At 43.2% G+C, this 23260-nt stretch overlaps 1 protein-coding gene, 1 long non-coding RNA gene and 1 other non-coding gene across 3 annotated transcripts; 2 read left to right on the plus strand and 1 right to left on the minus strand.

The window, feature by feature from the left end:
* Positions 1 to 247: 247 nt before the first annotated feature.
* LOC148208673 (uncharacterized) lies at positions 248 to 1006 on the minus strand. The gene has a single exon (XM_088119146.1). It carries the CDS (start codon positions 1004 to 1006, stop codon positions 248 to 250), a length of 759 nt encoding a protein of 252 aa, XP_087975272.1.
* A 528-nt stretch (positions 1007 to 1534) lies between these two features.
* LOC148208674 (uncharacterized) lies at positions 1535 to 3952 on the plus strand. Its single transcript, XR_015788468.1, has 4 exons — positions 1535 to 1873; positions 1977 to 2161; positions 2252 to 2286; positions 3478 to 3952. It is a non-coding gene; the product is annotated as an uncharacterized LOC148208674 (long non-coding RNA).
* Positions 3953 to 17817: 13865 nt separating this feature from the next.
* LOC148208675 (small nucleolar RNA R71) lies at positions 17818 to 17924 on the plus strand. Its single transcript, XR_015788642.1, has one exon. It is a non-coding gene; the product is annotated as a small nucleolar RNA R71 (small nucleolar RNA).
* The last annotated feature ends 5336 nt before the right edge of the window (positions 17925 to 23260 follow it).

Raw genomic sequence — 23260 nt, forward strand, 5'->3', positions numbered from 1 at the left:
CCGTTAGGCTTTTTAACTAAAACAACATTAGACAACCACGCGAGGTAATGAACTTCCCGTATGAATTTAGTTCGTAGCAACTGTTCCACTTCTTTACAAATTACATTGCTTCGCTCGGCGTCGACAGGCCGACGCTTTTGCCTTACAGGCATATAGCTAGGATCTACATTAAGCCTATGCACCATGATACTCGGATCTATGCCTGGCATGTCGTCGTGGGACCAGGCGAACACATCGGCATTTGCTTTCAGACCTCGTGTGCGGCCTCCCGAGCCAGAGCTTTTCTTTTCTGCCCAGACTGTCCCCTACTTGGGCCCCCATGGATGGTATTTATTACCGCAGGACGATCTTCCTTCCTCCTGGGGGGCGGTGTTTTCTCTCGCTTCTCGTCCCAAGCTGAAGCTTCTGGTTCAGCCCGTTCTCGGCTGCCGATGTATTTCTTCAAATAGCCTCTTCGGATTAAATCTTCGACCTGTTCCTTCAAATGAAAACAACGAGAGGTGTCGTGGCCGTGATCCTTGTGGAATCGGCAGTAGAGTCGCTTGTCTCGCTTCCCTAAAGGTCGGCGGAGTTTTTCTGGGGTCGCGAACAGCGCTTCCAAGTTGGTATCTTCTGCCGCTGCATAGATTTCAGCAATCGAGGTGTTTAGTGGCGTGAACTTGTCGAACCTCGGCCTCCGACTGTCCGAAGGGGCTTTCTCGTCGCGGCGGCCCCTGATCTTGTTGTCGTCGGCCCGTCGGGACGAGCCCTGATCGTTAGTACGTTGCTTCTTGGGAGGAGGGGATTTCCGATCCCGATCTTTGCCGCGGCTGCTCCACCTGGCTCTGTTGGCCTTCCACAGCTCCAGGCCATCAATGTACTGTTGAGCTCGGGCGAGCATTTCATTCAACGAGGTCGGCGGACGACTCCCGATCTCAATCGTGAGGTTCCTGTCATTTAACCCTATTGCGAAGTACATCATGGCGCTGTCGTCAGTACAACTTACCACTTTGACATACTCGTCCATGAACCAGGCGATATACTCTGTCAGGGACTCATTGTCCCGTTGCTTCACTGTTCCAAAGTGAGAAGGCGGCAACTTCAGCAACTGCCGAGCTGAGAACTGGTTGATGAACAACCTCCTCAGCTGTTGATAATTGTCTATGGATCGGGGCTTCGGTAACGTCTCGCGTTACTCAGGTTAGCTTACCCTCAGGTTCCGGGACTTCTTTTCTTAAAGTATATACATATATAATATTTATTTTATTTATTATTTGTTTTTTTTACTTAAGTGTGGACTTTCGGTTATTTTGAACTGCAGCAGAGATTATGGTGAATTAATTACGGGTAGCTAATTATTAAATTATTGTTAGTAAGGATTCTGTTTCGTTGACATTGTTTTGGGCCATTGAACCAACTACGAAATTATAATATTGATTATGAGCAAAGAGTGTTTGGGTAAGAGGGCCTTAAACAAAAGAAAGGTGTAGGAAGAGCCCAAGCCCAAGTTGAAAGTTTCAAAAAAACAAAATAACCTAAACCACTTTATTTTCCCTACCTCTTCTTCTTCCTCTTTTCCCTCTCTTTGTTGAAGCCGCCGGCCCCCTTGTTTTTTTTTTGAATTTCTCCTCTCCAGCGAGCAGTAGGCGCGAGCGATGGCAGCAACAGGCGGCGTCGGGCAGTAGCTAACGCGGGCGTCGGGCAGCAGCAGGCGGCGGCGCATGGTCTCGGGCAGCAGCAGGTGCGGCGTCGAGCAGCAGTTGGCGGGGGCGTCGGGCAGTAGCAGTCGCAGCGTTGGGCAGCAGTAGGCGGCGGCGCGTGGTGGCTGTTCGTGGTATTTTCCTTCGATCCAACAAACTCCAACGACTCGAATAGCTTAGATCCGTGAAGCCCGGTAATTTTCTTTGACCCACCTTTGTTCGAAGTTAGATTTGGATTACCCACACCTAAACGAAATCGATTTGGAATACCCACACCTAAGCGAAATTGTTTGGTAGTAACGGACATCAAATCGAAGCCGTTGGAGGTCGTTTGAGCGTTTTTCGCTGCTGCAAAAACGTGAACAGCAGTGTTTTGGGTGGTGTTCGGTGATTATCTTCATCCGTTCGAAGCTTGATTTACGCTACCCACCCCTTTGCAAGCTAGATCTTATTTACCCACACCTACACGAAGTCGTTTTGCGGTAATGAGACCCTTTGAACCCTCTTAGAGTTGTTTTCGAAGGCTGAACAGTATATTTATATTGCTGTTTTTTTTCTGTTTTTATGCTTAGGTGTGAGATCGACGCAAACTTAGAGACGTGGTTGTGTAAGTAGCACCAGGGGGCGAGTGCGTGCGTTTTTAGCCTTAATGAAATAGTCTTAGTGCTGATTTTTAGATTGAGAAATTCATTTACGCATATATAAATTGTTAGCTCTTGGTTTTGTGAACTTTTAGTGATGTTGTTAAGTTACGTGTCACTGTTTTCATTGTTGGATATTGTGAGAATGCATGTTTCCTTATCGTTGGATGTGACTGGACCATGTTGATTATTGTGGTTGGTAGTATTTGTCTCATGGCATGATGTAGCAAATTTGAAAACGAAATGCTCACATTGATAGTCTGATAGTTTGTTTCTGCTGTGTTGTTGCGAACTGTTGATTTGTTTGTTACAATGCAAAGCATGCTGGTGGATTGTGTTATGAATTGAAATGTGAGAAATTTACCTATAGGTGATCTTGGAAGAATTAGTGGGAGTTGCCAAGGGTGATGGGGCGGGTTAGTGGCTCGTTAATCTGTGGGATGCCTAGCTTGAAAAGGTGTACCGATCGCTGGGTTATTCAAGCCATGCCTTCGGGATAAATGGCAAGGCCGAAATTCAAGTTTCTGTAGAGAGGTACGGGTACCTTGGGAATAAATGTCAAGGGCCAATACGCAGGGTAGCCATCGGTACCTTGGGAATAAATGTCAAGGACTGGTGCATAGTTCAGGCCTTGGGAATAAATGGCAACGTCGAACATCAAGTTTCTGTAGAAGAGTATTGAGGCCTTGGGGATAAATGTCAAGGGCCAATGCGACTCGAGGAGTTAGGCTTGAACGACTAAAGTAGAGTGGTGCTTGCGAAGTAGCAGTTCTAGACCTTGGGAATAAATGGCAAGGTCGAACATGAAGCACTGTAAAATGGGGGGCGGTATCTTGGGAGTAAATGTCAAGAGCCGACATGCCTCGAGAAGTTAAACGAGGAGTACCAACAAGGGGTGTAGAGGGAGTATTAGTTCTGGTGGGACAAGGGCTAGTGAATCATATGGTTGTAGTCTCAGTAGTTCCGACGCATGGTTGTTTGTATGTAATTGTCAAGTTATTATTGTTATCTTTCGCTGTCTATTTAATTGTCTTGCTATTGTTTTATTTTCTATGTCGTGACTGTGAGCATGATTGTTGTGTTTAGTTAGGAAGGGCTACTTACGGAGTACCTTATGTACTCACCCCCCTTTTTTTTCTTTTCCTTATTTGTTTCAGGTGTGAACAGGGTCGACCGTGGTGATGACGTGGAGCGGGCTTGACCAAGGAGGGATCACTAGTCGAGTTAGCGAGGATAGAGAGAAGGGTCGTTTGTTACGAGTAGCGTTAGGATTTATTGCTATGTGTTGACCCAAGGAGCGATTTTGTTTCTTTAGAACTATCATTTTTTTTATGGATGTTATTGCTATACGCGTCACTATTGTCGTTGGAGTTTAGGTGTACGATTGTTTTATTTATTTAAGAATCCTAGCCACTGAGGCGGACATGAGTTGTCTTGTTTTGAAATTGTCCACGGAGGGCGAAATTTTGACAGTTTATAGAATTGATATTTTTGGTGGATTGATGGAAGTCGAAACTTTATTTTATTTGAATTATTTCACAGAGAGTTGGTTATCTCGTGTTTAGAGTTAAGGTTAGACAGGTGGATTATTTAGCATTACCTAGAATGGTATATAACGTCTTGGGGCGTTATAGTTGGTATCAAAGCCGAAACGTTCCTGTAGACTGAGTTAGTGACTAGCATACTTAGGAGTAGTGATCTCGGACGGCCTCCTTATCATCACCAGGTACGCTCCATGCTTGTTTTTGAGAACTTATACATTCCCCATGAATTACTTGTGCGCTGAATTTTTTTTTCCTTTCATCAGTTTTTGTTGCCGCTCTGTTTCGCTAGGCATAGAGTGTTCACTAAGTGTACCAACTAGAATGTAGTGCACCTTTTACTATTATGGAAGTTTCGACTGCCACATTCCTGTTAGTCTATGCGTGGAGTATCGTGCTAATATCTTGCTTAAATTTTGTGTCGTTCATCTAGACAATGCCTCCCCGTCATAGTATGAGATGGCGAGCTGACGCCGACCCCGCTCCCGGAGGTGAGAACGGAGCGGATCCACCGCCCCCTCCTGCTGGGGATCAGGCTGGAGTAGTCCCTCCATTTCCTCCAGCAGCAGCTCAAGAGCGGGCAGATCCTCCAATTCCCCCAGCAGTTCCTCAGGTGAACCCCCAATTGGTGTTGCTTGTGGAGGCATTGCAGGCAGTGATCAATAACGCAGCAGGGGTGGGCGGAGTCCAAGCTCAGCCACCCCGACATCTTCATACTCCCTAGAGCGAGGCTCACTTCATCAAGGATTTCAAGCGTTACGGACCCCCAACCTTTGACGGTGAGAGTGAAAGAGTGACAGCAGCGGAAGAGTGGATCAAAGAGTTGGAAGCCCTTTACGCGTATCTGGGTTGCGAGGACTAATTCAAGGTGAAGGGTGAGGTTTTTATGTTGAGGGGCGAGGCCCTGAACTGGTGGGACTCAATAGCAGCGGCAGAGGATCATGCAAATGTACCAATTCCGTGGGAGAGGTTCAAGGACTTGTTGTATGACTACTACTACCCGGAGACTGTGAAAGACATGAAGGAGGCGGAATTCCTTCATCTAGTCCAAGGAACCTTATCGGTGGCACAGTATGAAAGGAAGTTCGCGGAACTCTCCCGTTTCGCTCTAGAGTTGATTCCCACTGAGGCATTGAAGATCAAGAGGTTTGTTAAAGGCTTGCGCAAGGGAATCAGAGGCCCGGTGGATCTTCAGCGACCCACCACCTATGCTGAAGCGGTTAGGGGCGCCTTGATTATGGATAAGGATGTCTCCAACAAGGCCTCACCCCTGCCAGAGGTCGAATCATCCTCAGGTGTGAAAAGGAAGTTCCCTCCGACTTATGCCGACCCGACATTGAGAGCACCCCAGCGCCAGGCTCAGCATCAGGGCATGCCGCCAGTATGCCCCACTTGCCAGAAAAGACATGCGGGGCAGTGCTGGACGGGAAATAAGGGTTGTTTCAGGTGCGGAAGAGAGGGGCATTTTGCAAGGGAATGTCCTATGTCGGCCGCGAACACACAGAGGCTAGGCCAGAGGACGTCCCTAACAGTTTCGACGCAGGGAATTAACCAAAGGGCTCGTGTCTTCGCACTTACTCACAAGGAAGCGGTAGATGCCTAAACCGTGGTCACAGGTATTTTTCTCACTTTTTGGGTGTTGTGTGTGGGGTTTATGTCCTTATCTTTGCGTTGTGATCCAGGTACCGTCTTAGTCCATGATGTGCCTGCTTATGTATTGTTTGATTCGGGGTCGAGCCACACTTTCATCTCTTCTGCATTTGTTCGTCAGGCAACTCTCGAACTAGAGCCGCTAGGGTTTTTGTTGTCAGTTTCTACCCCATCAGGGTCAGTTTTGATTACAAGTCAAATGGTGAGGGCAGGTGAGTTATCTTTCGATAATCAGACCCTAAAGGCAAGATTGATCCAGCTGGACATGCGAGATTTTGACGTCATTTTGGGCATGGATTGGCTAGCTACCAACCAAGCCAACATTAATTGCTCGAGAAGAGAAGTCTCCTTCCAACTACCTTCGGGTCGGAACTTTAGTTTAAAGGAGTTACGGGTAGAGTTCCAAGGACAGTATCGGCGTTGAAGGCAAAGCGCCTGTTACAGAATGGTGCTTGGGGTTATTTGGCCAGCGTCGTCGACATTAGTAAGACTCCACCTAGTATCGACTCTGTTCACGTGGTCAGGGAGTTCCCAGATGTGTTCCCTGATGACCTTCCGGGGCTACCCCCTATTCGTGAATTGGATTTTTGCATCGACTTACTACCCGGGACAGCCCCCATTTCAAAGGCACCGTACCGTATGGCTCCAGCGGAACTTAAAGAGCTTAAGGCCCAGCTAGAAGAGCTCTTAGACAAAGGCTTCATTCGCCCGAGCGTGTCTCCTTGGGGTGCTCCCGTGCTGTTTGTGAAAAAGAAAGATGGATCTATGTGACTTTGTGTTGATTACCGGGAACTGAACAAGGTGACAATAAAAAATAGGTACCCCCTTCCTCGCATCGATGACCTCTTTGATCAACTAAAAGGAGCAAGGGTGTTCTCAAAGATAGACCTACGATCGGGGTACCACCAGTTGAGAATTAAAGACGCCGACATACCTAGGACAGCCTTCAGGACCAGGTATGGGCATTTTGAGTTTACCGTTATGTCTTTCGGACTCACTAATGCCCCTGCGACATTTATGGACCTCATGAATCGAGTTTTTAAGGAATTTTTGGACCTGTTTGTGATCGTGTTTATCGACGATATTTTAATTTACTCCAAGACGGAAGAGCAGCACGAAGGACATCTGCGGCAGGTTCTTACCGCTTTGAGGAAGAACAGCCTGTACGCGAAGTTCTCGAAATGCGAGTTTTGGCTGGTTAAGGTGGCTTTCCTTGGCCACATAGTTACTAGGGAAGGTATTGTCGTGGACCCGGCCAAAGTAAAGGCGGTCAGTGGTTGGCCAAGGCCTCTCACAGTGACCGAAATCCGCAGTTTTCTCGGCCTAGCCGGCTATTATAGAAGATTCGTCCAGGATTTCTCTCGGGTGGCGGTGCCGTTGACTCAGTTAACCCGCAAGAATGCCACGTTCACTTGGAGCGATGAATGTGAGAAAAGCTTCCAAGAACTAAAGGAGCGTTTGGTCACGCCCCGGTGTTAACGGTACCGGATGGGGCGGGAAGTTTAGTGGTGTACAGTGACGCTTCACAAAGGGGTTTAGGTTGCGTTCTGATGCAGCATGGGAAAGTCATTGCCTATGCCTCACGACAGTCAAAGGTACACGAGCTTAACTATCCCACCCATGATTTGGAGCTTGCTGCGGTAGTGTGACTGGGTGTTTATGCTGAACGCACGCGCTAAGCGTGGTAACAATTATATAGATGCAAGCGCACACCTGTCAGAGTAATATAAAATGGATGGAGTATCCAAGTATCGATCCTCAAGGACTTCTAAACAATTTCCAAACTCTAAAGTTTTAAAGAATAGTGAATGTGGAATGAGTGATTCTTGTAAAATGGGAAGTGGTCACAAATAATGGTTTGGATTTGGGATTTGGACTTAGAATGATAAAACCTAGCCCGAATTACTTCAAGTTAGCCAACAAAGAATCAAGGACATGCTAAGGATAATATGCATTTTACTTTAGAAACCAACGACTACGCTTCTCACTTGACTTATGTCTAAGCAAGTTCAAAGTCCTAAGACATTCCCTAATATGTCTATTATGAGAGATATCTTAGTTTTAGGATGGAAATAGTCGCAACCTCGGGTTAAGGTCCTATTTCTAGGCTACTTAAGCGGAACCCTTATGTCTAAGGCGCTCCTCTCCTCGGTTTAATCACTCAACAATGCAAATAAGCAACCTTTTCAGTATTGACTTGTTAAGACTTACAGTGGCCTTCTCTAAATCCTAACTTTTTGGGAAAACATGTTGAGCAATGAATGGAAAGTAAAACACTACTTCTTAGCAACCCTTTTTAGACATAAAAGGCTAACTATCCATAACCGGGCTAGAGACGGGAATTTAGAAAGACATATTGAAGAAAATACAGCAAGTCAAATGGTTGAATGTGGAATGCATGTGTGAAAAACGAAAGTTAACTAACGGAGAGTTTTTATCGGGATTGAGAGCTTCGCCCTTCTCTTTCAAGCAAGGGAGAGTGTCACGTGCTCTTTCCTCCAAAAACACAACTCTCTTAACTAAAAATAAAGTAAAGGCAAAGAGAAGATAAGCAAAGTGCTAGATTTTTATATATTTGAATAAGTAGAAAATGACTAAGTACAAATGGAAACAAAACAAAGCTCAATAAAAGAATGTAAAGTGCTCGGGATTTAAAAACCAAAAGCAACTAATGAAAGCAACTCAAAAGTACTTAGAAAGCAACAAAGAAACACTAAAAATGATCAAGAGAAGGAAGCAAGGCTTGATGATTTTGGTGGAGAAGTTGCTGGAATTTATAGCTGTGCAGAATTGGTTAGGTAGGTCCTAAAACGATGGTGAATCACCCATTTCCAACTCTTTTGACTGACCAAATCGTGCTCAAACTGATAGTGGAACACTTCTTCTACACGTATGCATCGGTTGGAACCACCAAAACGCATTGGAAGACGCGTTTCATTAAGGGCAAAGTTGGAAGAAAACCAGTTTTTCTGCAGGCATCCCAGGCGCCTGGCGCCTCCTGAGGTGTTTTTTCGTCTTTTCGCTTCTTTTGATTAATTTGCACTCCCAAATGGTCCTAAAATGTCATAAATACAATATAAGCCATCCACAAACCATAGTATATGAATTTTGCATGAATTCGAACTCAAACGATCGAGAAAAAGTCCGAAACAAAGCTGAAACATAGTAAAAACAGCATCTAAAACCTTCTTTTTACGCATGTAAACAAGCGTAATCACACCCCCAAACTTAACTTTTTGCTTGTCCTCAAGCAAAACTTAGCAACTTTAATCAGCTTTCTAACACATGGACAAGGAAAAGCAAAAGCAACCGAGATGTTCAATCATAAATTGTCTCAAGGAAAAGATGTCAAATCCTACCATTCTATTGCCTTTGTAAACTTAGTCACTATAAACCAAGTTTGAAATGATAAAAACTTTTTCTTTCAAAATCTTTTTTTCTCTTTCACAAACAGAAAACGTTTTCAAATACCCCTAAGGAATCTGCACACTCCCTCCTTACACTAAGACTTTTACATCTGAAAGACCGGCTACTAGCCCCTGAGGTTTTCACACACTAACATCGGTTCCAACCACAGCTACTCGTAGAAAGACTCTGAACTAACAGCTAGGTCATAAAACGACGACAATGAGAAACACGAAGTCACTTATCACCATCTTTACTGCTATTTTCAAAGTCAACACCCAACCTAAAACAAAATGGGTGTCTACAGTAGGACTCGGGAATCATAAATACATTTTCTTTAACTCTCAATGTTTTTACCACTCTTTTCTTTCTAACACAAGTCTTTTCCCCACTCTTATTTTCTCTCAACAAGACTCTTTTTACTCTTTTGCAACTTTTTTCTTTCTTTCTTTCGTTTTTATTTTTTTTAGCTAAGTGCTTTTTCAACATTTTCTTTCTTTCCAACTGACTCTTTTTCAAAAGAAAATAGCATGATTTTTTAAATATAAATAACACCTTATCTTTTTGAAACAACGACTGACACAACGACTGTCCCCCCCAAACTTAAGAGAGACAGTGTCCTCACTGGGAAAAGACTTTTGCATCGGATGAAAAAAAGGCTTAACAGTAAAAAGGACAAGGACTTCCTATATAGGGGCAAAGAAAAAGCTTAAAGTTTGTAAAGATCAAAAAGACATAAAAGAAAATGAGTTTATCACATAAACAAAGGAAATAGCTCAAAGCTTAGTCAGGCATAGAACAGAAAACTCAACAATCTCTTATAATCATCATCGACATGAAATCACATGCACAGCACAGATGCTTCAAAATAGGCATGTGAAAAGCTAAACTAAGGTTAAGTGAAGGCATACTTTAAGTGATCAGAAGATAAACGATACTAATTTATTCATGCTTCAACTGAGCTCGAAACATAATCAATACAAAAAAACATGCGTAGTAGTGCTAAAATATGCAAACTACGTCATTAACAAAAAGAAGAAAACACAAAAAATAGCAAAGAAGAAACCTCCCCTTTATGAAGTCGGAGATTGTGGACTAGGATCTGTGTCAGTACTGGGAGATGGATGACCAAGGATAGCAGCTAGCGCTGGAGGCCATGAAGGTAAAACCGCAAAATCCAATGAAGCCCTTAAGTTGTAGATATGTTGCACGACTTCTCGAACCTGATCTCGCAGCTGTTGGTTCTCCTCTCGAAGACGACGGATCTCCGATGTAGGAGACATCCCAGTACCTTCCCTTCTTTGTAACGCATGGGCGATAATACGCCGAATATTCTTCTCTTCCACAATTGGGGCATCTCTCTTAATTTGATCCTCAGGGAGCTGTACACCTTGTCGCAAGCATAAAGAAGTGACCAAACGTGGGTGATAAAGCTTACCACGTGTCCGGTGGGCACACTCATGGATACTGGTATTGATCAATTCTCCATAATTCACATCTATGCCCTTTAGCATGGCATAAACCAGCAATGCCCTATCCTGAGTGACATGCTCATCATGCTCCGTTGGCAGAATTCTGTTTTTGACTATGTATAACCATCCTGCAGCAGCTAGGGAAACATCCTCGGGTTTTAGTCGTACCTTGCCATGAGTAGTCAAATCCCAAGTGGCAGAGGGCTTCCCAACACATTCTAGAGCCTCATCAAGCTGTTCCAGAGTCGGAGTCACTAACATCTTATTGCCCACAGCATCTCTGATATTCTCAATGTTGAAGGTGTAGTTGATCTGAGTGGCATCAAACCGTATTTCCTTCCCGCGCACTATGGCTATATGTGACTGGGGATGGACTGCAGCATAGAATTCTCTGACTAACTCCAAAGCCTCACATTGTATGGGCTGAATGAGTGGTCTCCATTCTTTGTCTCTAGCGGTCTCCCTCCAATCATCAGGCACATCTCCTAGGGTGAGATAAAATCCCAATTCTGTCATAATCTTACGGGATTTCATTAATGAAGTTCGAGTGGCTAAATTTGCTGCGTTCCATTTCGTCTCGACCTCCTCTCCCTCAGACAAGTCCAGTTCAATTGTATCAACTGGCCCAGGTGCCACTACCTTCTTCTTAGCTTCAGCTGCTTTAGCTTTCGCTCTCGTTTTAGGTTCATTCATGGGCACTGTTGGCTTCTTAGCCTGAACTGCACGTCGTTTTGAACTCTTTTCTCCCGCCTCTTGTATTGAAACATTTCCCTTATCGTCTGCGTGTCCTCAGGATCTTCTTCGCTGGTAGGTTCTTGAGTACTATTCTCCCCAACCTTGGATCTACCTGTATCACACCCAAGCGGGTTAACTGTATTAGAAGGAATAGTGTGAGCATCCCTTACCCCTGGTAGAGTGGCCATCGGTGTGACATACTCATCCGTTGCCAACGGAGTAGATCCAGTTGCCCCAGTAGGCAACTCTTGGTGACTACAAAACGCTCCTTCTGTAGGTGTATCCAATGGGGAAGGTTCCTGAGTATCTGTTCTCACCACTTCATTCTCGGTATCCTCTGTTTCTGGCATATTTGAACAATGTCCTCGTGAAACCAGTAGAAAATCATCATTACCATCTTCCGGTGTAATAATCAATGGAGATGAATAAAACTGCTCCTCGTCCCTGTTCTCCATAGATGAATCCTTAGGCGTCAGACGCCTACTACTCCCATCTTCCTCAATTTCTGGGTCTATCATCACCTCCTTGCCCTTCCTCTTTTGTCCTACCGAAACCCCGGGCTCTAGCCTATGGCTGTGGCTCTTCTCTTGCTCTCCTCCATGCTCATCTCCTGCATCCATTGGCATATTGATTGGGGTTGGCATCCTAGGAGGCTCTAAGGGTTTTAGTTGTCCCATGTTGAAGGTACTCGATATGTTAGGGTGCAATTGGGGTGCTTGAGGTCCTCTTTCTAAGAATGGAAGTTGAGGTGGTGGGGAAACTCTAGGTGAAAGCATCCCATAATTGGTTGGAGGTACCCAATGACCCATTCCATAATAAGGTGGAAGGCTAGGAAATAGAGTAGATGAGTTTGGCATTCCATAAGGATGAACACTAGCTGGAATTTGCATTTGAGACAAGGGAAAATGATAGGAAGGAACCGGGTTAAACATAAACGGTTGGTACATACCCGGATTGATCATTGGAGGAAGTTGTTGAGGATTTTCAGCCCTAAACTCACTATTTTGAGGTATATTAAAGGTGGGTAGTTGCTGAAAATTAACATAACCATGTGGGCTCACTATAGAATGTTGTGTAGGAGCTTGGGATGGAGGACATTCAAATGTTTGAAGCGGGTTTCCTCCCCTAACAGCAGCTAGCCTAGAATCTGAACCCATGTGGTGTTGGAAGTTCTCCAATGGTGGAAAAGGAATGCTTGTGGCATTTGGAGCTTGAGTGGAAGAGGTAGGAAGTGAAGTATGTTGAGAAGAGGAAGCCATAGATGTAAGCAAATGCTGGAAATTCCTTCTTCTCTTTGGTGGTGGCTGAAAATCGAAAACAAGGGTGATGAAGGGAGTGGGTCTTTTCCGAAAAAACAAGGGGAAGAAGAGAGTTGTGTGGGTTTTGATGGAGTTGTAAAGCTTAGGCAATGGGTCTATTTAAAGCCTTCCCAAAACTAAATCCTAAATGGAGAGGGATTGACATTTAAGTTCAACCAAGTTTCCTAAACCTAAAAGGAAAAGAAAACAAATTTGAATACAAAATAGGATTAGGGAAACAAAATTTGAGTTTGAAGAGAAGTTCTTAAAGCTAAATCATAGAGGATTAATGTTTGACCCAAAATAAAGCCCATGCTATCGAAAATTAAAACCCAAACCGTGAAGGAAAACGAAATCCGAACTGCTGGAAAACAGGGCAGGCGCCAGGCGCCTGCGTGATTTATTTTCGCAAAGGGCAGGGGCCAGGCGCCTGCGTAAAATTTTTTTCAATGTTTTTTTTTTTTTTTTTTTCATTCTTTCTTTTTGTTTTCAACGTTTTCCAAAAACATTCTTAATAAGCAAAACTTTTTATAATTAGACAAAAAGAATGTAAGATACAAAAATTTCCTTCCTTTACTTTTGTTCTTTCCAAACGGATAAGAAGGAAAAACATTTTTCGCAAAAATTTATTGACCTGAAAGTTGAATAGAGGTTTTTCCTCTATCCACTGGTTCTCCAAAATACGGCTTAAGTCTCTGCCCATTTACTTTAAAAACATTTCCCTTAGAGTCAACTAGATCCACTGCCCCATATGGGTAGACTTTAAAAATTTGAAAGGGACCAGACCATCTAGACTTAAGTTTTCCAGGGAAAAGTTTCAACCTAGAGTTGAATAACAGAACCAGATCACCTTCTTGAAGATTGTTCGGCCGAAGACGCCTATCATGCCACTGTTTAGTTTTTTCCTTAAACAACTTAGCATTCTCATAAGAAAAGTGCCTGTGTTCTTCTAATTCCAACAATTGTAACTTCCTCGCTTCACCTGCAGCCAACAAATCAAAATTTAATTTCTTAGTAGCCCAAAATGCTTTATATTCTAGCTCAAGAGGCAAATGACATGCTTTTCCAAAAACTAGCCTATAGGGGGACATGCCGAGGGGAGTCTTAAATGCTGTCCTATATGCCCAAAGTGAATCATCAAGCTTAAAAGACCAATCCCTACGGTTAAGATTTACAGTTTTTTCTAAAATGTTTTTTATCTCCCTATTAGATATTTCGGCTAACCCATTCGACTGAGGATGATATGCTGTTGCAACCCTATGACGCACATTGTATTTAGTCAGCAACTTTTGCATAGACCTATTCACAAAATGAGCCCCCCATCGCTTATCAGACAACGCGGGGTTCCATAACGCGTAAAAATGTGCTTTTGCAGAAAACGAATGACAACTTTGGAATCATTGGTAGCAGTTGCAATGGCTTCTATCCATTTCGAAACATAATCTACTGCTAACAATATATAAAGCTTACCATTAGAAGATGGAAATGGACCCATAAAATCTATACCCCACACATCAAATATTTCAATCTCCAGGATCGGGGTTTGAGGCATTTCGTGGCGTTTAGATATATTACCTGTCCGTTGGCATTTGTCACAAACCTGGGCAAACTTATGTGCATCTTTGAACAGAGTGGGCCAAAAGAACCCACTTTGCAAAACTTTGGCTGCGGTTTTGTGTCCTGCAAAATGTCCTCCATATGGAGACATATGACAAGCGTCTAATATCGCCTCGTGCTCTTCTTCTGCGACACACCTGCGTAAGATATTGTCAGGTCCTAGCTTATATAAAAAAGGCTCATCCCAACGATAACATCGAACTTCATTTAGAAATTTCTTTACCTGTTGCTTGTTGAACTCATAAGGACTTACCAAATAATTTGCTATATCGGCATACCACGGAACTGAATCAACTCGCAAGAGTTGCTCGTCAATAAACTGTTCACGAATAACAGTTCCATCATCACAGAGCGGGGATTCCAATCTAGACAGGTGATCAGCAACTTGGTTTTCAGTACCCTTCCTGTCCCTAACTTCAATATCAAACTCTTGAAGTAACAAAATCCACCGTATCAAACGTGGTTTAGCATCTTTTTTAGCAAATAAATATTTTAAAGCAGAATGGTCAGTAAAAACAATGACTTTTGTGCCTATCAAGTAAGACCTAAACTTATCAAAGGCGAACACAACTGCTAACAGTTCCTTTTCAGTAGTAGTGTAATTGAGTTGTGCACCGGTCAGAGTCTTACTAGCATAATACACAGGATGCAAGATCTTGTTTTTACGTTGTCCTAACATAGCTCCTATTGCATAATCACTAGCATCACACATGAGCTCAAAAGGTAAATCCCAATTAGGTTCGATAATTATAGGGGCTGAACTCAGAGCAACTTTCAACATTTCAAATGATTTTAAACAGTCATCATAAAAAACAAATGGTCTATCATGTTCTAACAATTGACACAAGGGTTTAGAAATTTTAGCAAAGTCTTTTATAAAGCGGCGGTAAAATCCCCCATGCCCTAAAAAACTTCTAATCCCTTTGACATTTGTAGGAGGAGGTAGCTTTGAAATGATGTCTATCTTAGCGTGGTCTACCTCTATTCCTTGCTTGGAAATTTTGTGACCCAAAACAATACCCTCTTGTACCATGAAATGACACTTCTCCCAATTTAGGACTAGGTTTGTTTGTTCACATCTCTCCAATACTTTCTCCAAATTAACTAAACATGCGTCAAAAGAATTTCCAAAAACAGAAAAGTCATCCATAAAAACTTCTAGAATATTTTCTACCATGTCAGAGAAGATGGCCATCATACACCTCTGAAAAGTCGCGGGTGCATTGCATAGTCCAAAGGGCATTCGCCTAAAAGCGAACGTACCATACGGACACGTAAATGTTGTCTTCTCTTGGTCTTCTGGAGCAATAGTAATTTGATTATAACCCGAATATCCATCTAAAAAACAATAGAAATCCTTACCTGCCAGACGGTCGAGCATCTGGTCAATAAACGGGAGAGGAAAATGGTCTTTCTTCGTTACCTTGTTGAGTTTGCGATAATCAATGCAAACTCTCCACCCGCTCACAGTTCGGGTTGAGATGAGCTCATTCTCCTCGTTGGCCACCACGGTTATACCCCCTTTCTTTGGTACACACTGTACTGGGCTTACCCAGCTGCTGTCGGATATTGGGTATATAACACCGGCGTCAAGCCATTTAAGAATTTCTTTCCTTACAACCTCTTTCATCTTCGGGTTCAACCGCCTTTGACTCTCAATAGAGTTCTTAGCATCTTCTTCCAATAGAATTTTGTGCATGCAAAAGGCTGGGCTTATCCCTCGGATATCTGCTATCGTCCATCCAATGGCCTTTTTGTGCTTCTCCAAAATCTGCAATAAAGAATATTCATTAGTAGGTGATAAATTGGAAGCTATAATAACTGGTAAAGTGTCGTTATCCCCTAGATACGCATATTTCAAATGCGACGGCAATGGCTTCTGCTCCAACGTGGGTGGTTCCACTATGGACGGAAGTAACGACTTGCATTCTTCTTTTTGTATTTTTTCAATAGGATTAGCCACATCTTCTGGTCCTTCTGCTATCTTATCAAGCTCTTCTTCAATCTCTGTAACTAATAAGTCATAAAACTCATCAAACATAATAGGATTCAAGCTATTTATAGCAGAGCACTCTTCAAAGTCTCCTGGTAATTTCATGGCGTCTAGAACGTTAAATTTAACTTCTTCATTATTTACCCTCATTGTAATTTCTCCCTTCCTCACATTAAAAACTGTATCCCCAGTGGCTAGAAATGGTCTTCCCAAAATAATGGGAACGTCTAAGTCTGCCTCGCAATCTAGAATGATAAAGTCCGCAGGGAAAATGAATTTGTCCACCTGGACTAAAACATCTTCTATCTTTCCCTCAGGTCTTATGATAGATCTATCTGCTAGTTGGAGGGTAACCGTAGTAGGTCTAGCTTCTCCTATGCCTAAAGATTTGAAAACTGATAATGGCATAAGATTAATGCTAGCGCCTAGATCACATAATGCCCTACCTAAGTTTTTTCCTCCTATGGAACATGGAATGGTAAAACTGCCAGGATCATTACATTTCATGGGTAGCGGGCTGCCTACAGCTTCACTACTACATTTTGTCATGGCTACCAGTTCATGCTCTCCTATTTTTTTCTTCCTAGAAACTATATCTTTCAAAAACTTAGCATAATTTGGCATCTGTTCTAGAGCATCTACTAATGGTATATTTATATGCAGTTGTTTTAAAATATCTAAAAATTTTCTAAACTGGGAATCATTATTTTTCTTAACTAATCTTTGTGGAAACGGGGGAGTAGGGGTAAAAGAAGGCTGTACCTGTGGAGGAACACTCGGGGTGTCCTCATTACCTTTTCTAATATTTTCTTTTTCTGGTGTTGTTGGATTTTCTGGTATCTTTACAATTGGTTCAGTGGACGGAATCTGTACATCTGTTGTTGGCATTGTTGGTCCATCATATGCCAGTCCACTCCTGAGGGTGACAGCTTTGCACTGTTCTTTCCCTTCTCGTTTTGGTAATTCAGTATGGCCTGGAAAAGAACCTTGTGGTCTATTCTTCAATTCATTGGCGAGCTGTCCCAATTGGGTCTCGAAATTCCTCATTGATGCCGCTTGGGATTGTATCACTGCGTCGGTTCGGGCCATGTACTCCTTCATCATATTCTCAAGATTTGAGTTGTTATTTTGAACTGGTGGAGTCTGTGTTCTCTGATTATACTGCTGTTGCGGCGGTGGGATGTATTGCTGTGTAGGTGGAACATAGGGCTGCTTGTTCTGTTGGCTCTGCCCTTGATTAAAACCGCTCGAACCTCCTTGTCCTCCCCATGAGAAATTAGGGTGGTGCCTCCAACCTGGGTTGTAGGTGTTCGAATATGGGTTAAAGTTCCTATTGTTCCCATGTCCTACATAAAAAACAGAAGCAGGGTTATGTGGACAATTATCGTAAATATGGTTTTCACTGCAGAATGAACAAATGAGATCATTGACTTGGCAAACAGGGGTAGGAGTGCAATAATCCGACTGCACAGGTTGTATCGGCGTGGCTAATGGATTTTTTATTCCCAATGCCATCTCTTTCAGCCTCTGGTTCATTGTAACCATCTCTTTTTGCATCGAGGTCGCAATGTCCAGAGCCAAAACTCCAGCTGGATCTTGCTTCTTTGGTGCTGCCCTAGATCTTTGCGAACACCATAGTTCGTTATGTGAAGCTAAGTCATTTAGGATGTCAACTATCTCGTTGAATGTCTTCTTTGTAAAGGCTCCGTTGGCAGCATTGTTTAGCATCATCTTAGTAGGATGATCTAAGCCTCTAAAGAAATGTTCTATCTGGATGCATGCCGGCAAGCCATGGTTCGGACATTTCCTGATTAGTTCTTTAAATCTCTCCCACGCCTCGTGAACAGGTTCACGATCATACTGTCTAAAGGAGATGATCTCCTCTCTGATATCAGCGTGGCGAGTAGGTGGGAAGAATTTTGTTAAGAACTTCTCCACTAACGACCCCCATGTGGTGATGGATCCCGGTGGAAATGCATTGAGCCATGCTCTAGCTTGGTCCTTCAAAGAAAATGGAAAAAGTGTTAGTCTCAGAGCATCGTCTGTTATACCAGGTAATCGAAATGCATTTGCAATTTGAATGAATGATTTCAGATGATCATGTGGATCCTCATGTTCCTGCCCTCCAAAATGTCCAATTGTCTGCAACATTTGGAACATCATTGGTTTAAGCTCAAAGTTTGCGTGGGCTGGAATAGGGTTGACTATCCCTGAATCAAAGTTCTGAAAAGTCGTGGCGGCATATTCTAGCATTGCCACGTCTCTGTTGTCCGCCATCTGGATATGGTTGAATTCATCATTTCTCGCATGATCCCTCATATTACCGTTAACAGCAGGTGGATCAACCGGATCACGAGGTGGAATATCTGCCATTGATGTGCTCGTACTCTCTACCTCACTTTCAGGACTGATTTCACCTTCTCTCTCTTTTTGCTTTTCTAGTTGTTTTCGAAGTCTTTGCTCCTTTCGAGTTTTTCGAAGGGTCCGCTCAATCTCAGGGTCAAGGGGTAGAAGAAAAGATCTTGTGCTCATGCACTTTAACTTACCCTTGTGAGATAAACGACCAAAAATATAGAACAAAAACGGTGGATGGAAATTACACCCAACAACAATTCACAAAAATAAAAACTAAAAGAATTTGAAAATAATTTTAAAACCAAAGTCCCCGGCAACGGCGCCAAAAACTTGACTGGGTGTTTATGCTGAACGCACGCGCTAAGCGTGGTAACAATTATATAGATGCAAGCGCACACCTGTCAGAGTAATATAAAATGGATGGAGTATCCAAGTATCGATCCTCAAGGACTTCTAAACAATTTCCAAACTCTAAAGTTTTAAAGAATAGTGAATGTGGAATGAGTGATTCTTGTAAAATGGGAAGTGGTCACAAATAATGGTTTGGATTTGGAATTTGGACTTAGAATGATAAAACCTAGCCCGAATTACTTCAAGTTAGCCAACAAAGAATCAAGGACATGCTAAGGATAATATGCATTTTACTTTAGAAACCAACGACTACGCTTCTCACTTGACTTATGTCTAAGCAAGTTCAAAGTCCTAAGACATTCCCTAATATGTCTATTATGAGAGATATCTTAGTTTTAGGATGGAAATAGTCGCAACCTCGGGTTAAGGTCCTATTTCTAGGCTACTTAAGCGGAACCCTTATGTCTAAGGCGCTCCTCTCCTCGGTTTAATCACTCAACAATGCAAATAAGCAACCTTTTCAGTATTGACTTGTTAAGACTTACAGTGGCCTTCTCTAAATCCTAACTTTTTGGGAAAACATGTTGAGCAATGAATGGAAAGTAAAAACACTACTTCTTAGCAACCCTTTTTAGACATAAAAGGCTAACTATCCATAACCGGGCTAGAGACGGGAATTTAGAAAGACATATTGAAGAAAATACAGCAAGTCAAATGGTTGAATGTGGAATGCATGTGTGAAAAACGAAAGTTAACTAACGGAGAGTTTTTATCGGGATTGAGAGCTTCGCCCTTCTCTTTCAAGCAAGGGAGAGTGTCACGTGCTCTTTCCTCCAAAAACACAACTCTCTTAACTAAAAATAAAGTAAAGGCAAAGAGAAGATAAGCAAAGTGCTAGATTTTTATATATTTGAATAAGTAGAAAATGACTAAGTACAAATGGAAACAAAACAAAGCTCAATAAAAGAATGTAAAGTGCTCGGGATTTAAAAACCAAAAGCAACTAATGAAAGCAACTCAAAAGTACTTAGAAAGCAACAAAGAAACACTAAAAATGATCAAGAGAAGGAAGCAAGGCTTGATGATTTTGGTGGAGAAGTTGCTGGAATTTATAGCTGTGCAGAATTGGTTAGGTAGGTCCTAAAACGATGGTGAATCACCCATTTCCAACTCTTTTGACTGACCAAATCGTGCTCAAACTGATAGTGGAACACTTCTTCTACACGTATGCATCGGTTGGAACCACCAAAACGCATTGGAAGACGCGTTTCATTAAGGGCAAAGTTGGAAGAAAACCAGTTTTTCTGCAGGCATCCCAGGCGCCTGGCGCCTCCTGAGGTGTTTTTTCGTCTTTTCGCTTCTTTTGATTAATTTGCACTCCCAAATGGTCCTAAAATGTCATAAATACAATATAAGCCATCCACAAACCATAGTATATGAATTTTGCATGAATTCGAACTCAAACGATCGAGAAAAAGTCCGAAACAAAGCTGAAACATAGTAAAAACAGCATCTAAAACCTTCTTTTTACGCATGTAAACAAGCGTAATCATAGTGTTCGCCTTGAAGATATGGAGACACTACCTATATGGAGAAAAGATTCAAATCTTCACTGATCACCAAAGTTTGAAATATTTCTTCACTCAGAAAGAACTTAACCTAAGGCAGCAGAGGTGGTTAGAACTGGTAAAAGACTACGACTGCGAGATCAATTACCATTCGGGTAACGCGAACGTGGTGGCCGATGCACTCAGTAGAAGAGCAGCAAGCGTAGCTCCTCTGGTAGTACCTCCTGGACCAGTGTTAGACGAGTTGAACCGTTCTAAGGTGGAGTTAGCGGTAGAAGATGTCTCAGCAGTGTTAGCTCAACTCTCGGTCGAACCCACCCTAAGACAGCGAATCATCGCTGCACAAAGGGGAGATTCCAGCCTGAGCAAGGGTTTCGTTATGGTGGGTCAAGGAGATTTTTCCCTTTCGGAAGATACGGCCCTGCTCTATCAGGGGAGACTGTGTGTGCCAAGAGACTTTCCTTTAAGGAGGGATTTACTAACCGAGGCTCATAATACCCCATTCTCGGTGCATCCTGGGAGTACCAAGATGTATAGAGATCTTAAGAAACACTATTGGTGGCACAATATGAAGCGTGAGAGTGCTCAGTTTGTTAGTAGCTGTTTGACGTGCCAACAGGTGAAAGCCTCCAGACAGAGGCTCGCCGGGTTGTTGCAACCTTTAAGTATACCAGTGTGGAAGTGGGATGACGTAGCCATGGACTTCATTACAGGGTTGCCGAGAACGGCTAATGGTTTCACAGTGATTTGGGTGATTGTGGATCGCTTAACAAAGTCTGCGCATTTCATACCAGGCAAAGCCACGTATTCAGTAGAAAAGTGGGCGGAACTTTATTTGCATGAAATAGTTAGACTCCATGGCATACCAGTGACCATAGTGTCAGATCGGGACTCTCATTTCACGTCAACTTTTTGGCGGAGTTTGCATAAAGCACTGGGGACACGGCTCGATTTCAGTACGGCGTTCCACCCCCAGACCGATGGCCACGAGCGTCTGAACCAGATTCTGGAAGATATGTTGAGGGCTTGCACATTGGATTTTGGTGGTTCTTGGGACAAACACCTGTACTTAGCAGAGTTTGCATACAACAACAGTTATCATGCGACCATTGACATGGCCTCATATGAAGCGTTATATGGGAGAAAGTGTAGGTCGCTGGTGCATTAGGATGAGGTCGGTGAGAGAGTCCTGTTGGGACCAGAATTGGTACAAGAAACTAATGGCGCCATCCAAAAGATTAGGGCAAGAATGCAGACGGCCCAAAGCAGACAGAAGAGTTACGCTGATGTTAGGCGAAGAGCATTGGAGTTTGATGTCGGTGACCACGTTTTTCTTCGTGTGGCACCGGTGAAGGGAGTCCTACGTTTTGGTAAGAAGGGAAAACTTAGTCCAAGATTTATTGGTCCCTTTCAGATCTTGGAGCGCATTGGCCCGATCGCTTACCGGTTGGCTTTGCCACCGTCGTTGAATGCAGTGCATAACGTGTTCCACGTGTTCATGTTGAGGAAGTACGTCCATGATCCTTCACACGTTTTGGATTACGAAGCACTGCAAGTAGATGAGACCTTGTGCTATAGGGAGTTACCCATTGAGATCTTAGCAAGAGAGACCAAGGTGCTGCGAAACCGGGCGATTGACTTGGTGAAGGTCTTGTGGAGGAATCACTAAGTGGAGGAGGCTACCTGGGAGAGAGAAGACGAGATCAGGGCTCAATATCCTGAATTGTTCCAGCAACGAACTTTCGAGGACGAAAGTTTTTGAAGGGGGGAAGTCTGTAACGCCCCACATTACTCAGGTTAGCTTACCCTCGGGTTCCGGGACTTCTATTCTTAAAGTATATACATATATAATATTTATTTTATTTATTATTTGTTTTCTTTTACTTAAGTGTGGACTTTCAGTTATTTTGAACTGCTGCAGAGATTATGGTGAATTAATTACGGGTAGCTAATTATTAAATTATTGTTAGTAAGGATTCCGTTTCGTTGACATTGTTTTGGGCCATTGAACCAACTACGAAATTATAATATTGATAATGAGCAAAGAGTGTTTGGGTAAGAGGGCCTTAAACAAAAGAAAGGTGTAGGAAGAGCCCAAGCCCAAGTTGAAAGTTTCAAAAAAATAAAATAACCTAAACCACTTTATTTTCCCTCCCTCTTCTTCTTCCTTCTTTCCCTCTCTTTGTTGAAGCCGCCGGCACCCTTGTTTTTTTTTTCGAATTTCTCCTCTCCAGCGAGCAGCAGGCGCGAGCGACGGCAGCAGCAGGCGGTGTCGGGCAGTAGCTGGCGCGGGCGTCGGGCAGCAGCAGGCGGCGGCGTGTGGTCTTGGGCAGCAGCAGGTGCAGAGTCGGGCAGCAGCTGGCGGGAGCGTCGGGCAATAGCAGTCGCAGCGTTGGGCAGCAGCAGGCGGCGGCGGCGCGTGGTGGCTGTTCGTGGTGTTTTCCTTCGATCCAACAAACTCCAACGACTCGAATAGCTTAGATCCGTGAAGCCCGGTAATTTTCTTTGACCCACCTTTGTTCGAAGTTAGATTTGTATTACCCACACCTAAACGAAATCGATTTGGAATACCCACACCTAAGCGAAATTGTTTTGTAGTAACGGACATCAAATCGAAGCCGTTGGAGGTCATTTTGAGCGTTTTTCGCTGCTGCAAGAACGTGGACAACAGTGTTTTGGGTGGGGTTCGGCGATTATCTTCATCCGTTCGAAGCTCGATTTACACTACCCACCCTTTTGCAAGCTAGATCTAATTTACCCACACCTACACGAAGTCATTTTGCGGTAATGAGACCCTTTTAACCCTCTTAGAGTTGTTTTCGAAGGCTGAACAATATATTTATATTGCTGTTTTTTTCTGTTTTTATGCTTAGGTGTGAGATCGACGCAAACGTAGAGACGTGGTTGTGTAAGTAGCACCAGGGGCGAGTGCGTGCGTTTTTAGCCTTAACGAAA

This window comes from Momordica charantia (assembly GCF_013281855.1).
Source record: "Momordica charantia cultivar OHB3-1 chromosome 10 unlocalized genomic scaffold, Mcharantia_2.0 BLBB01000010.1, whole genome shotgun sequence".
Taxonomy (NCBI): domain Eukaryota; kingdom Viridiplantae; phylum Streptophyta; class Magnoliopsida; order Cucurbitales; family Cucurbitaceae; genus Momordica; species Momordica charantia.

Coding starts and splice junctions, on each gene's coding strand:
- LOC148208673 (XM_088119146.1), bottom strand. CDS start 1,006: ATGGACGAGTATGTCAAAGTGGTAAGTTGTACTGACGACAGCGCCATG.